We start from the raw sequence: 13,817 nt of genomic DNA, 5'->3' as shown, positions 1-13,817 counted from the left end.
GAAGCCCTTTGTCCATAACCTGGAAAAGGGATTACCCAGGGCTCCGGCTGTCCTGTTGATCTCCACACCCCCTTCAATCTGTCGTAAACCTCAGTGTATGGTTTCCTTTCAATCTCACAGGTTATGGCTGAGACAAATCTGTGTAACAAAATACCTGGGTCTGAAATGCTGTCTTTCAAGAACAACTCTGTTTCCAGGTGATGGAGGTCGACACCAGCAGTGGTCAGTCGTGCAGAGGACATGCAGTCTTGATAAGATGGGACGAGAGGTTGTCCCAATAGTTAAGTCCAAAGTTCTGGGATGTTCTAGGGAAATTCAGCTGTGTCTTAGTGGAAAGCTCTCCCCGTCTCCTGATCCTGACTTCATACTGTGAAGACTGACTGCCCCCTGTGGCCTCACGCCTCATGGAGATCAGGCCTCAGTGAACTGTTTGCAGTCTCTTGAAACAGCAGTGATGTGACAAAGGGCTGCGCGCTGTGCATCCTGGGGGACAGGGTGACCTCTGAAAACTTCCAGATTGGCTTTCTCTGTGGCCCCGGAGTCTACTCAAATACTTAGGGTTTAAACAGAAACACTCAGCTTGGTTTTCCACGTCGCCATGGGGCTGGTCTGCGTCTGTGACACCATGTGTGACCATTAAGGCAAACGATGTTTAAATGAAAAAGAGATTCTTGTATTTTGTATTAAAATATTTTATATTAATCATTCAAACTTAATTTTTATACAACGAATGCATACATCGCCAGGGTGTGTAACTCAGAAGGGAGGTTGGGGAGGCAGCGGATGGTGCGTCCTGGGCGCCGGTGCTCTCGGTGACGGTGAGCAGGAGCCAGCCGGTCAGGAGACAGCCCACGCTTCCTCTGCGCGTTCCAGGTGGGGCACTGTCACCAGACAGGGATGTCACAGTGGAGAGGTGATTGAGGTGGCGTGGCCTGCGCCTTCCTGGGCCATTCTGCAGGGTGAGCCACACTGTCTCACCCGTGATGAGCTACCCAGAGGCTTCTGCCCAGCAAGTCCTTGACATGTCATGTGAAATGGGGACCACTGAGTGTGAGTGTGTGTGTGAGTGTGTGAGTGTGTGTGTGTGTGTGTGTGTGTGTGCGTGCAGACTTCAGAGTTTTGTCCTTACGGAAACCCGCCCCACAGCCGTCCTGCTCCATCCCACGCGCGGTCGGCGCCCGTCCTAGGCAGCGGGCATGTCAGCCTTGCTGAGCGCGATGGCCAGCTCCAGGTCCTCCTGCTCCTGCCGCCGCAGCCGTGCCAGTCTCTCCTGCTCCGCCTTCTCACTCTCCCGCTTGGCCCATGCCAGCTGCTGCTCCTCATTGCCAAACTGCAAAGGAAAAACAGAGGTTGGGTTACATGTCCTGGGAGCTGCAGCTGCTGAAGCCGGGGGCGCGGGGTGGTGATGGGAAAAGGGCCTTGCAGGTGGGCAGGGCGCCGGGAACCACAACGCTGGGATGCATGGGTGGGGTGTAAAGACCAGAAAAAGCCAAAGCCTGTGTCTTGGCTGGGGGGCGGGGAAAGGACACCCATGCCCCAGCCCTGACCTCCAGTCTGAAGGGGTCACATGCACGAGAAGCAAGGCTGAGTCTGACCTTATCCGCCACCTTGGACCTCAGAGAAACTAGTCACCCGTCCCCTGCAGGGAACCGAAGCAGGCAATGAGACACATCAATGTGGGGACATGGAGAGCGTTCCAACGATCCCCGAAGACTGAGTCTATGAGACTTCATGAGGGTGGGAGGGAAAGCCCCCACGGCCTCCTCTCGGGGTTGGCGGGGCACCTCTGAAAGCCGCCGAGAAGCAGAGGTCCGCTGAACCCCCGGAGCCAGGAGGGCGAGCCCACAAAGCCTGGGCCTCGATGGCAGGCCGCTGACGCTGGGCACAGGCGCTGGGACTGCAGTCTAGCTTCAACAGCTCTCTGATTTCCAAACGTGTAAAGGGGCCGGGAGGCCAAAAGTGCGGAGACAAGTGGCATCTGCCGCCACCCAGGCCGGCACCGGGACGCGCTAAGAGCCACCTTCGACTTGAACATTTACAGGTGCCCTGCCACTGACGCTGCCATTCAGTCCATGAGGTTTTCATTGTTGGGATCCTTGTCCAAAAGGTTCATTTTGACAAAAAATATCTTTTTTCAAACAAGGGAAGGAATGGTTTTGATCCCGAGATGGGTGATTTCAAACCATTCAAGGTCCCTTAGCTCTAAGGAAAGAAGAGTCAGATCTCACATGCTCTGCTCCCGGCATGAGTCCCCGACACCCCGAGTTCCCCCAGGGTCCCCAGTCACTCTGTTCCATCTCCTGGTGAGATGCCTCCTGCCTCGTGGGCCCCGACGAAGCTGTGGCCTGTTCAGGGCCTTGGCCTCCCTCAGCCAGCATCTCTGTTCTCTGCACCGACTGGGGCCAGCACTCTGCCAAGCACTGGGTGACACCAGAGATACAGAGGCAGGCTAGCCCTCTGACAGGTGCCCTCGGGAGCAGACAGACAGACAGACGATTCCAATCTGACACAGGCTCCCGTGCAGGCCCTGGCAGATCCCATGGGGCGCAGGGAAAGGAAGCCTGACAGGAATTCCCAGCTACCTCTTCACACACACACAGTCTGAATGACAGCCCCGGAGAGGGGCTCCTCCCATAGCTGGAGACACCAAGGCTGGACTGTCCCTGGGTCTGGGTGGGGGTGTGTGTCATCTGTAACTACAGGAAGAGTTGGGGTACAGCATGGTAACTGGGCCTCCAGGGCGCACCTGTGTGCGGCTCTGGGTATGAAAGTGCCAAACGTCAACCTTCGTGCAGCCAGGACAGAGTGGGGAGGAACTGGACCAACACGGGCTTATGGGCCCCAGAAAGGCGCTGAGACCTCCTCTCTGGGGGTCCCTGGGTCGGTGAGTGAGGTGATCAAATTGGCAATTTTTGAATGTTTCACAGCTTAATGGACGGTGTAGGGATGAGATGGGGCCAAATGGTGGGGAACCTGGGCAGGGGAATGGGGAGGAGTGGACGAAGGGAGCCTGGTCTGGAGCCAGAGGTGACCTGGAGGAAGAGGTGACACAGCCCAGGAGGCCTCTCCCCACCTGGCCCAGGGAGCCGGGCAGGGACAGGTGGTGGGTCAGCGTGAAGAAGCCTGGTCCAGGGAGGAAAGGCTGAGTGTTGATTTCTTAGAGAAACTGCCCAGAAAAATGCTCAGGGGTCAAATGGGTCTCCCTGAAAACTGGTCCCCACCCCTCATGTTTCCACCACAGGTCACAGATAAGCTCCGTCACCACTCTGTGGGGATTTTCCAATACCTCATTAGGAGAAAAACAAGGAAAAAACAACAAATGCTGGTGGAAATGACTGCAGGGTCCTGCTGACAGCAGCGGAGGGGACAGCTCAGCTGACAGAGACCCTGTCCCCCGCCACCCAAAGGAGGGGGGCCTAGAGGGGGTAAAGGATGCGCTGAGGCCACACCACGGTCTCTGCTCAGCCCGAGGGCTCGGAATGTCACTGCACAGCCGCCTGCTCAAGGGTCTGTGTTTTCAAATTAAGCACGCTGACAGGAACGTTCCGGAAACCTTCCGAGTGAACTGGTTCAAGGCCAGCTTAGGCCCCAGTGTGAAGACTGGCATCAAGCATTGGTCTGCACGCACTGAAGCAACATGGCGGACGGCGACGTCAAGAGAGAAAACTGGAGCACGGGGATCTTTGGGTCTCAGATCAGCCACCAATCCCTTCTGGTCCCTGGTAGAGACACCTCGACAGGGCCACTCTCTATCTAGTCTTCTGACCTGCAGGTGTCACCTGTGGGCAGCTCTGATCTCTGCATCACTCTTGCGCTGTCACGGGGCTGAGGCACAGTAGGGCACGGGGATGCTGTGCTTCCCAGACTCCTGCCGAGGGTCGCGGCTCAGGACAGATGCTGGGCGGTACTATTTATTGGTCAGCGTTCAGACGGCTCTGCACATGAGGCGCCTGGCACCTTTCCTCACTGGGGACTGACACCTGCGCCAAGACATCCAATGGCACCACTACCGCATCACCCAAGGGGACACTACTAACAACTTCCTGTTCACTCACTTATTCTGATGTTGACATTGCATCTAACTTGCTCCACGGCGCAAAACTTATCCCATCTGACATTTGCTCTGTGCTCAATGCAGACTTCCGGAAAAAAGGGCCATTTTGCTAACCCATAAATGCTACTTCCTAATAAACACATTTGCCCGAGACAGAAAGGCTGGTTTTTCAAGAAAGCTCAGAAAGGTTTGCCATGAACAAGCACAAGTAACCCATTGATGGAAACTTGGGGCTCGTAAATTAGAGGGTCCCAAGGCAGCAGAGCCAGGGCGCCAAAGGGGGGACTGTGTAGGTGTGTGTGACATCGGCATCCCTAACTCCAGCACAGACCAAGCTGCCTCTGCACATGGCACACGTCTTGGAGGCACTGAGAATATCTGATCTGAAAGTCACGTGGCCAGTGTGCTGAGCACTTCAACCCCTCAACGCTTACTGAGGGAGCTGAAATACACAAACCAGAGGAAGCAACTTTGGCCTTTTTTGAGTTAGCACACAGATCAAGGTCCAGTGAACCTCAAAACCACGGGCTGATGGGCTAACCCCCGGACACCATGAAGATACAAAGACATCCTGAGTCCCTGGAGGGGGGGGCAAGTGTTGACCATGTTTTTGGACGATGCTATGACCAAGGGTGACAAATCAACTCAGTCAGGTGTGTCTTGCCTCTCCTGAACCCCATCCCGTCAGAGGGAGCCAAATCTCACCGATTTACAGATTTCCTCTGGAAAAACTGGGGCATCTGAAGTGGGAAAGTTTATTTTAAACAGAAAACAGGGCTGCAAACTCAAGTGGGCAGAATCCGATTCTCTGCCTGGAAATGAGGGTGATTAAATATCGGGGCTGTTTTAAACTTGAAGTTAACAACTGTTCTGGAATGACCAGAAGCGTGGAGCTCAATGATAGCTTGAAACCTTGGGTGTTTTTGTTTTTTTTTTTAAATGTTTTCCAAAAACCAGCCATCAGGACGGGAAGGGGGGAGGGGCGGGGGGGGGCAGACCACAGGAAATAGAACTATACATTTCAGAAAGCGAACAGTCATTTCTACAAATTGCCGTTCAAATCCACTCACCCCTCTGCCCTGCCCAAAACAGATTACCTGAGTCGTGTGAATGGCTCTATTTTTTTCATCAGCATTTAATATTTTTTCCACCGAAAAACAAACACCATGCTATTCAAGAAACTGCAGATAAAGCGGGTTTTGTTTCTGGCTTTTATTAACAAGGTCTCCGTTTGTACACATCCACAGTGGGCACGGGCTGTCAACAAAACGGAGCTAACTGCAGCCGTTAAAATATTTACAGGTTGCCAACAGGCAGGACCGTGGCAGCGCCTTGGTGGCTTCAGGAAGCCCCAGGATAGCTGGGCACAAGGGGAATCTGAAATGGATCAGCGTTCACGGATATGGCAGAGCTTGTTTTAAGACGGATATTCTAGGAGTCGAAGCATCTATAAATAATGCATGTCACACCTAACCAGGAAACAAAGTACTTGGCAAATGTGAACTAAGAAAACTTTTTTTTTTTTTTTTTTTTTTTTAACATGGGCACACAACAGTGAAACCGATTCTGGGAAGACAAACTCTGAAGCTCTCTGAGAACAAGATGTTTGGGTACTGATGAGGGTGCTGAAAACACCCGAAAGTGACAGCGTTTTATAATCTGGAACTTTTTTTTAGCACCGAGAAAACAAAGCCAGACTTTCAAAATCCCAGGATTAGCTTATGAAAAGGCACTTGACTTTGCTAAATAGCTTTCTGAGGACTTTTTTTTTTTTTTTTTTTTTGGCAAAAGAGCAGAGCTTCAGAGCGGTTGTTCTAGGTTGGATTTCTCTTCTCATTCAAGCTGGTAACTGAAATAAAAGTTTTTACAAAACCAAACTGCTCTTCCTTCATGCACCCCGCCCAGTCCTTCAGTTCAGACTTGCTGCACAAAATGTACTGGGTTGGGACCATCAGAATTCTTGCACAGAGACCTTCCTGGGGACAGAGACCCTAATGTAACTTTTACAATCTTGTTTTCCTTCTTCGGAAGCAACTGACATCTCGGCTCCCAAAAATCAATGAACACAACAGCTTCTGGGCGAGAGAAACAAGACAGAGTCGACCAGGAAAGACAGACGGACAGATTCGGCCACTGCGCTGGAAGGACACATGCCCTTATCACAGAGTATCCAAACTGTAGCGCTTTTCTTTTTTTATTGAGAAATGGTGTTTTTTTTCTTACAGAAAGAAGCAGCACAGAATAAATAACATGGGTGATGGCATGAGGTACCAGGGGATATAAGCCAAAAAATAGCCCCAAAGAAGCTGCAAGCGGAGGGGGAGGGGGTGGCAGGTGGCGGCGGCGAACTCAACTTACAGAGGTGAAGTCTGCAAAGCCCAGGGAAGAGGCTTTAGAAGGCTTAGCTGAAGAGGAGGGAGCAAATGGATCTTTTCCACTAAACGGGTCCCCAAACCCCCTTTTATTTTGGAACGGGTCGCTGCTGTCAGCCCCCAGTGGCTGGAATGGGTCGGGGGAGTCGGAAAAGTCTGCAGAACCCAGCTGGCTTACGGGTGTACTTTTACCTGGAAAGTTTAGGAGAAAGAAAAAAAAGGGAGAAAAAAAGAAATACAAGTTACTGACCACGGACAGAACAGAGTCCTGACTGAGGAGGCTGGGGGGTCAGCGCCCACTGGGTCACCCGCTCCCCTCTTTGGAAAAACCTGGAATGCCGCTCACTCGTGGGACGGACTCCAGGGGGTAGGGGAATGGCTGGATCTCTTGCTTTATCCAGGTTTAGCAGTTTGTGGGTGATACCAGAAAACCACTTCAGATGACCCCCCTCTCTTCCCTGCTCACCACGGCTAAAATTTATAGTTGTCTTTAAAAAGTTTACATGCAGGCATATTTCAAAGCGACTCATTTCAGTGTGGTAACATTCACTATCACTGAGTAAAAACAAACAAAAATCATGGCTGAGCAGAAAAATACACAGCAAGTTTCCAACAACAACAAAAAAGGTGAGGGATATTTGCAATTAAAGGGGGGGACTCATTTCACACCTGGTGTAGAGTTAGCTGTGTTAGCTGTGAGGGTCTGGCGGCATCTCACTAGACAGACTCCCCTCTGCTGTCTTGGGGTGTAAATTCTTTCAGCTCCTGCTTCTGCCCCTTTGGTGCTGGTGGCTCCGAGGACAGGGTTTGGGCCTTTCTGGGCTCCTGCCAAGAGGGTGGCTCTAGGATGCCTGGGTCCCAGTAATGCCGATCTCAAAGGGGCCGAGGGAGAGAGGTGTTTAGAATTGGAGGGAAACGAGACTGTGAGACCATAATTGGGGGGTGTGGCCTGAGGACAGGTGGCTTCTGCCAACAAGTCCTGCCATCCTGCCAGAAAATTCCATAAGGAATCAGACGCCTCTTCAGGTCTGCTTAGCAACGGGAGGCCCCACTTGACAAGATTTGGGAATCTGCCGGATTTGCGGGCCAGGTTACTCCAATAGCAGGGCCACAATGAATGAAGCTTCTTCAACAGAGGGGCCCACGTGCCCCCTGCCCCCTGTGACGAATCCTGAAGGCCCCTACAGCCCACGGCAGATTCTGCCCAATCTCACATCCCAATAGCTCTCCAGGGCCTGAGCGGCACCTTTGTCCCTGAGCTCCCAAAGCCAGGGCTTCTTTCCTGCTGGTCCCTCCGCCCAGAATGCACTCCCCACTCATACGCCTTCATTTGGGGAAGCCCCTGTGACACCCCTGTACCCTGGTGCCTGTGTTCAGGACTTTCGGCCCAGCCCTGGGGCAGGGAGTGGGGCAGGCCCAGCTGTACCCCTGGAAGATGGTAAGAAGTACAGCAATCACTCTGCTGGGCCTTGCCTGCTCAGCCTCAGTTTCCCAATCCATGAAATGGGGTTGTTGTGGGATGAATTATTGTCCCCTCCCCCCCACTTATTATGGTGAGGTCCTTAACTCCAGGACCTCAGAATGTGACTGTATTTGGAGATGGGCCATTTAAAGAGGTGATTAACTTGGGATGAGGTCATACGGGTGGGCCCTGATACAGTGTGACTGGAGTCCTTCCAAGAGGAGATCAGGACACAGACACACAGGGAAGACCACGTGAGGGCACAGGGAGAAGGCAGCCGTCTACAGGCAAGGAGAGGCCTCAGGAGAAACTAACCCTGCCGCCACACTGACCTCTGACTTCCCGCCTCCATACCGCGAGACAATGTCTGTCGTGTGAGCCACCCGGTCTGCGGCACTTAGTCCTGGCAGCCCCTGCAGGCTCACACAGCGGTAATGAGAGGCGGCTGCTTTACTAAGTCATGTTTTAATGGTACGCCAATGCCAATAAGCTATGCCTTAATTCATTTATGGGTCTTCTGTGGCTGCTTTCATCCATGACAACAAAGCTGGGCACTGGGACGGAGAACATAAGGTGAGCAGGGCTGAAAATATTGATTATCTGGCTTTAAAAACACAAACTGTGCATCCCCCTGGCACGGAAAGGGCACATAACTCTGATGCGTGGCAGGCGGTCAGCACGCCACATGGACCAGGTCCTGAGAGGCTGCGGGAAGCTCCAGGCCCCTGGGAGTGGGAGCCAAGCCAGTGCGGCTCCACCTCCTGGAAGTCAGGCCAGAGGGGCACCCCATGGACCCCGAAGGAAATTGAGGACCCTGACTGCAGCTCTCCGTTCTGCCAGAGGTGCTCAGATACACTTGGGTACCCCCCCACCCTGGGCCTCTCCACAGGCTGCCTACCCAGAGTCTCAAGAGTTCCCTGCTCCAGCTCCCATCCAGTCTCCTCCAATCCTCTGCACCCCTTCCCCACTGCAGAGCAGGGGCATGTGTGAGGGTGACAGGTGTCACCCCCAGGAGAAAACATGCAGCAAGTCTTCTCGTGGGGTGGCTGGCTGGCTCAGAGACCCTAAAGTCCTGGAAGACTTGCCCTGAGGAAAGCGCCAAACCACAGGTGATGAAACTACCTGAGGTTTGCTTGTGAATACACACGTGTTCTCACGCAAAGACACTGTATGTGTGTGTGTGTGTGTGTCTCTCTCTCTTGGGAAACCCGCAACAACTTTTGGTCCCAGAGAGATGGGCCCTCATCTGCACACTGTGCCAATGTGAGAGGACTCCCAAAGCCACAGGCAGGGGTGCCCTGGGGGACAGTATCCAGAGGGATAGGGATGCAGGCTTGTGTCACACAGGGAAGAGATGCTGACCTCGTGATCTGGCCACCCCGGCCTCCTGTCCACAGCGACTTCCACCGTCCTGACTGCCCTGTACTGTCCAGCCAGCTAGTCTCTCTCACGCCTCTCCCTTCCCCCGGCACCCTCCGCAGGGCTCACTCCTCCCCTGCAGGCTCCCCCACTGCCTTGGTCACCTCCCATGGCACGACTGACTTCTATCCTGGTCTAACCTCCAGCTCACCTGAGGGTCCCTGAGGGCCAACTCCATGTGGGTGGTGGAGCTCAGCATACTGCAAGTGCCAGTAAATCCCACACCACCCCTGGTGCCGGCCAGCCCTCTGGGGTCCTCGTGGACTGGACCCTCCTGAGGGACTCAAAGCCCTTTGGGGGAACAGCTCTGGGAAGCTAGGAGGAAATAAAGGACATCGGGGCTTCCCTCCTTTGCAAGAAACAGCAATACTCACTGCTGCACTCTTGGGCTATTTTTGTTTTTTACTCAAAAATAAAATGATGATGCACCAAACAGCAGAATTCCAACATGGGAAAAAGTAAGAGCCGCTAGGACAGGCACAGCCCCTGGTTTTGGGAGCAAGTCCAGGGGGGCAGCTGATTTCTGGAGTATTCCTTGCAGGGTCTGGTCACAAAAGGCAGATATCTGAGAGGGATAAAGACGTTCGCTAACCCCAGCCAGGGGTCTGCGAGTTCAAATACATCACCCACTTCTGTGCTTTTTTCTTCTTTTCAATTATGAAGAATTTCCTCCCTTGGTTTGGAGGTTTTTCTTTTTAATTCCTTTTTTTTTTCTTGGAGGGGGGTGTTAAGAATCCAGCCGGCTGGGATTTGAAGCTGAGGTTTCTGACAAGCAAAGAGATGATGAAAAGGATCGTTCACATCAAGAACTGTCCATGCCTGGTTTTGCTGTTGCTGAAACCATTGTTATTTAGAAATCATGACTGTGTTAATATGAAACCAGGGCACATCAACTGCTCTTGTTTTCAGAGGGGAAAAAAAAAAAACAACAACGGTTTTTTCTCGGTTGTCTGTTTTTGTGCTTCGACATGAAGCTGAATTATTGGACCTGACACTTGCAAAATTGGGGGCGTTCCTGGTTCGGCTGGCACTCTGCTTTCTGCGGAGCACGGCTGCCAGGACGGCGCAAACTTCCCTTTGCATCCTCACTTATTTTTAGCAGCAGCACTTTTAAAACATTCTGGGTCTAGTTCCTACTTTTATGTAACCACTTCTGCTAATTCCTTCATTGTTTTTCCGATTTTTCTGAGATGTAGCTTATCTTAAACGTGACAGAGTAACTTTTTTGCCTCCGTGTCCCTGAGCAAACACACGGCCCAGTTTTATGCCTGTTCAGTCGGAGAAAGGAAGGCTCAGGACTGAGGCATGGTTCAGAGGAGGGAACAAAGATCTTGAGCAAATTGGTACAAGAGCTAATCAGGACGGTGCCTGGCACGCACGGCTTGGTGTCCCCTCCTTAGATTTCTGCTCAGGGAACCACCAATTCCTTAGGGTAGCAGAAGGCAATGACCTAAGTCAAAATAAACAGAGAGACCCCGCTGGGGGCTACCGCTGCTGACTTGGTACCCACAGTGATTCTCCAACACTCAGTTTTTCATGAACAGGAGGAGAGGGACGCAAGATTAAAGAAAAGGCAAAATAGGGCTTATTTCAAACCGCAGCAGTTTCAACAGTTACCCAAGCGGTGCACCGAAACCGCACACAGGACTGCCTTCAGCAAAAACAATATCAACCCGATGGTTTACCACAGTGTGTGCTGTTAAAAAAAAACTTGGTGGCCGGCTCCACCCTTGGTTAAATGTCTTTAATTCTCCTATTTCTTAACTTCTTGAGGCTCGAGAGACCCCAGGGCTGGGATCGGCGAAGTGGTCGGGGCCAAGGCAGTGACTCCAGAACGAGTTGCTAGGCAGCAAAACTCCCAATTCTGCTTTTCCCAACACGCTTTTCAGGAAACCCTGGCCAGGAAAGGTCCCCGAGAGCTGGCTCATGGGAAAAACAACGGAACACAAACACACACCCACCCCAAGTTTCAAAAAATGTGAACACTGAGAACTCTGAAAGAAGGCGGGTTCTCGCGTTCGAAATTTTTTACTTAGGAGGCGAGTGCGAGGTTTCGGGTGATTTAGGATCTCAATATTATCTGATTCACAAAAATATCAAAAATACATGTGAACGTGTATAGTAGTCATCCCAACCAAACACTTGCTGGGTTGTGCTTATAAAAATTCAGGGCTGCAGTTGGAAAACACAATTCTGTAGATGAGCGATCTATACAAAAACAACAAAACAAAAAAATAAAAAACAAAGGTTTGTGGTCAGGACAGCTGCCCCACCTCAGCTATTACCCTACACAACAGAGGACATTCTCACAACTGCCATTTATCCCAACGTGAGGTGTCCACACAACTGTCACTCATCCTACACAACACGGGTCGTACACACAACTGCCATTCATCCTCCAGAACCTGGGACTCCCACTCAACTGTCACCCATCCTACACAGCACAGGACCCCCACAAAAGCGTCACCTGTCCTACACAATAAGGGACGCCCACACAACCACTAGGCTTCTGCGAGTCACACCACACAGGAGAGCTGAGGCTGGGGAAGGGGCATTCCTCGTTCCCTTCGCTCCTCCCTTCCCACTTCCCACACCCCCAGCAAAAAAGCTGAACTGGGGGGGCTGTGGGAAGGAAGAGAGAATACAGGCTGTCCAGGGAACAACCCTTCACATTTATAATCATCTGGCAACTTTTTACTGTAAAAGCTACAGAACACGAAGCCATGTTTCCTCTGGCTCCCACGATGGTGGGCCGTGGGAGGCGAGGTCACCCAGGACCATCTCATGGGCCTGCAGGTGAGGAGTCCTGCAGACCCAGCCCTGCGCTCACTGCTGCACACCAAGAAGGTGAGCGGCAGATCAAAGCCGTGCCAAGTAGCACAGCCCCGCAGATAAAATCTGAGGTCCCACCATCAGAGCGTTGAGATTTTCCACTAAAAATATTTACCGAATTTTAAGAAAATCTGCTTAATGCATTGAAAGGAACAGGATGAGGTTTGGTTCTGAATTGTTGAGAAAAGCTGAACAAATATTTACTATTATCCACGAGGCTCCCCCACAACGGGAGTGTTTTCCACCCTTTGGGAGATGCCTGCGGGGCTCAGAGGTCATGGAAACCGCACCGGGTGATGAGGCCAGTGGATGTGGGGTCACCCATCATCAGACAGAAAAAGGGAAACAGCGGGGGGGGGGGGGGAAGTAGCCATAAATTTTGGGCCCTCTAAAGACAAATACTCGTAAGAGTGAGAAATAAAAGCTGCAAGGTTTCCACAAAAGGTTCCTATGACATTTATAAGAAACCTGGTGGGGGCTACGTTTAATTCTGTAGCTACGCCAGGGAGGGGGCTATGTGATTCACAAAGGAATCTACAAATCCCAAGTCAATCTTTGTAACTAAAAGAATACAGACTTTGGGGCTCACGGTTCCGCTTTTTGAAAAATCACACTTGTTCTCTGATTTGCACCTTCGACACACTCTGCTGGAGCAGCCCACGTGCGTGTGCCAGGCCGGCTGCCTGTGCGGGGCGAGGGGCCTTAGGGGCTGGGGAGCCAGAGCCACACAGCAGCCTACTGGGGGGGCCCAGCCTTTGTTCCTCCCGCAGAGCACCGACGCGCCACCTCTGCCCTGGCGGAGAGGCGCTGTGCCCACATTTAAGATCACCCAGGTGCCACACGGCGGGTCTGGAAGCGATTAGAAGGCAGGTGTGCACGGGGGTGCAAGGTGCAGAGGCCACCAGCGGCTCCCCTCTGCTGTGGGAGTCGCTCAGGAGTCAGGAGAACCTGCAGCAGAACTCAGGATCCCCACACACTCTGTTTATGGCCATCCCCCTCCCCATCGAATACACAAGCTGTTTTTCAGTTGACAATGGTGGAGGGAGGGGGGTTGACTCAGTGCTTTGAATGTGAGAAAAACAAGAAGAGATGACGGACCACGTTCACCTCATCAGAAAAGCAGGGGCCACACAGGAAGCCCCTTCTTGGGCCCCCTCCCTTGCTGTAGGTGGAACCAAGGGGCTAGGGGAGGCCTAGCGGCAGGTACACAAGACCCCCACGCTGTTTGGGGAGGGAGCTGGGGGCAGGGAGACGGCTCCTGTCTGTTCACACCCAGGCTCAGATGCAGGATGGGAGTCTGAGCTCCCAGGGCCTGCAGCCCCCTCCACGGCCGTTCAGAAGCCCAGCTGGTTGTGCCAGCTAAGCCCTGACTCCTGGGTTCCAGGACCCCAAGCCGGGGCATCTGCACACCCAATGAACAACAGATGACAACTGTGTCACTCAACTCCCACTCAATCTACCTTTCTGGGTGCAGGAGGGTGGGTGTGTGCTAAGATAGGCAAATGCTTCTATTTTCAAATTCAGTCGTCTTTGCAGAACAGAAATTCACCCGAAGAACAATCCATCTCCAGGCATTTCACTTGTAAGAGATTGAGAGGAAAATGACGTTTCTCCCCCTGCTGGGAGTAGGGGCCTGCGGCTCTGGAGCACTTGTGATCAGGGGGCACACCTAGCCTGG

At 52.5% G+C, this 13,817-nt stretch overlaps 1 protein-coding gene across 17 annotated transcripts in view; it reads right to left on the bottom strand.

Moving 5' to 3' along the window:
* Positions 1-676: 676 nt before the first annotated feature.
* Positions 677-13,817, bottom strand: part of EPS15L1 (epidermal growth factor receptor pathway substrate 15 like 1) — an 89,627-nt gene continuing 76,486 nt past the window's right edge. For 6 of the 17 annotated variants that reach the window (XM_019736823.2, XM_074337987.1, XM_074337986.1 and 3 more), the window contains 2 exons: positions 6,413-6,618; positions 677-1,330 (listed from right to left, as the gene is read on the bottom strand). In XM_019736823.2, the coding sequence (XP_019592382.1) occupies positions 1,184-1,330; positions 6,413-6,618 (353 nt within the window). In that variant the 3' untranslated portion in view covers positions 677-1,183. Of the gene's footprint in view, positions 1,331-6,232; positions 6,619-7,095; positions 7,299-9,993; positions 11,516-13,817 lie in introns of those variants that run through there. The other 11 variants (XM_074337982.1, XM_019736830.2, XM_074337990.1 and 8 more) reach the window with 7 other exon arrangements.

This window comes from Rhinolophus sinicus, linkage group LG07 (genome assembly GCF_036562045.2).
Source record: "Rhinolophus sinicus isolate RSC01 linkage group LG07, ASM3656204v1, whole genome shotgun sequence".
Taxonomy (NCBI): domain Eukaryota; kingdom Metazoa; phylum Chordata; class Mammalia; order Chiroptera; family Rhinolophidae; genus Rhinolophus; species Rhinolophus sinicus.
The sequence above is the reverse complement of the archived record's forward strand: the minus strand, read 5'-3'. Positions and strand labels throughout refer to the sequence as shown.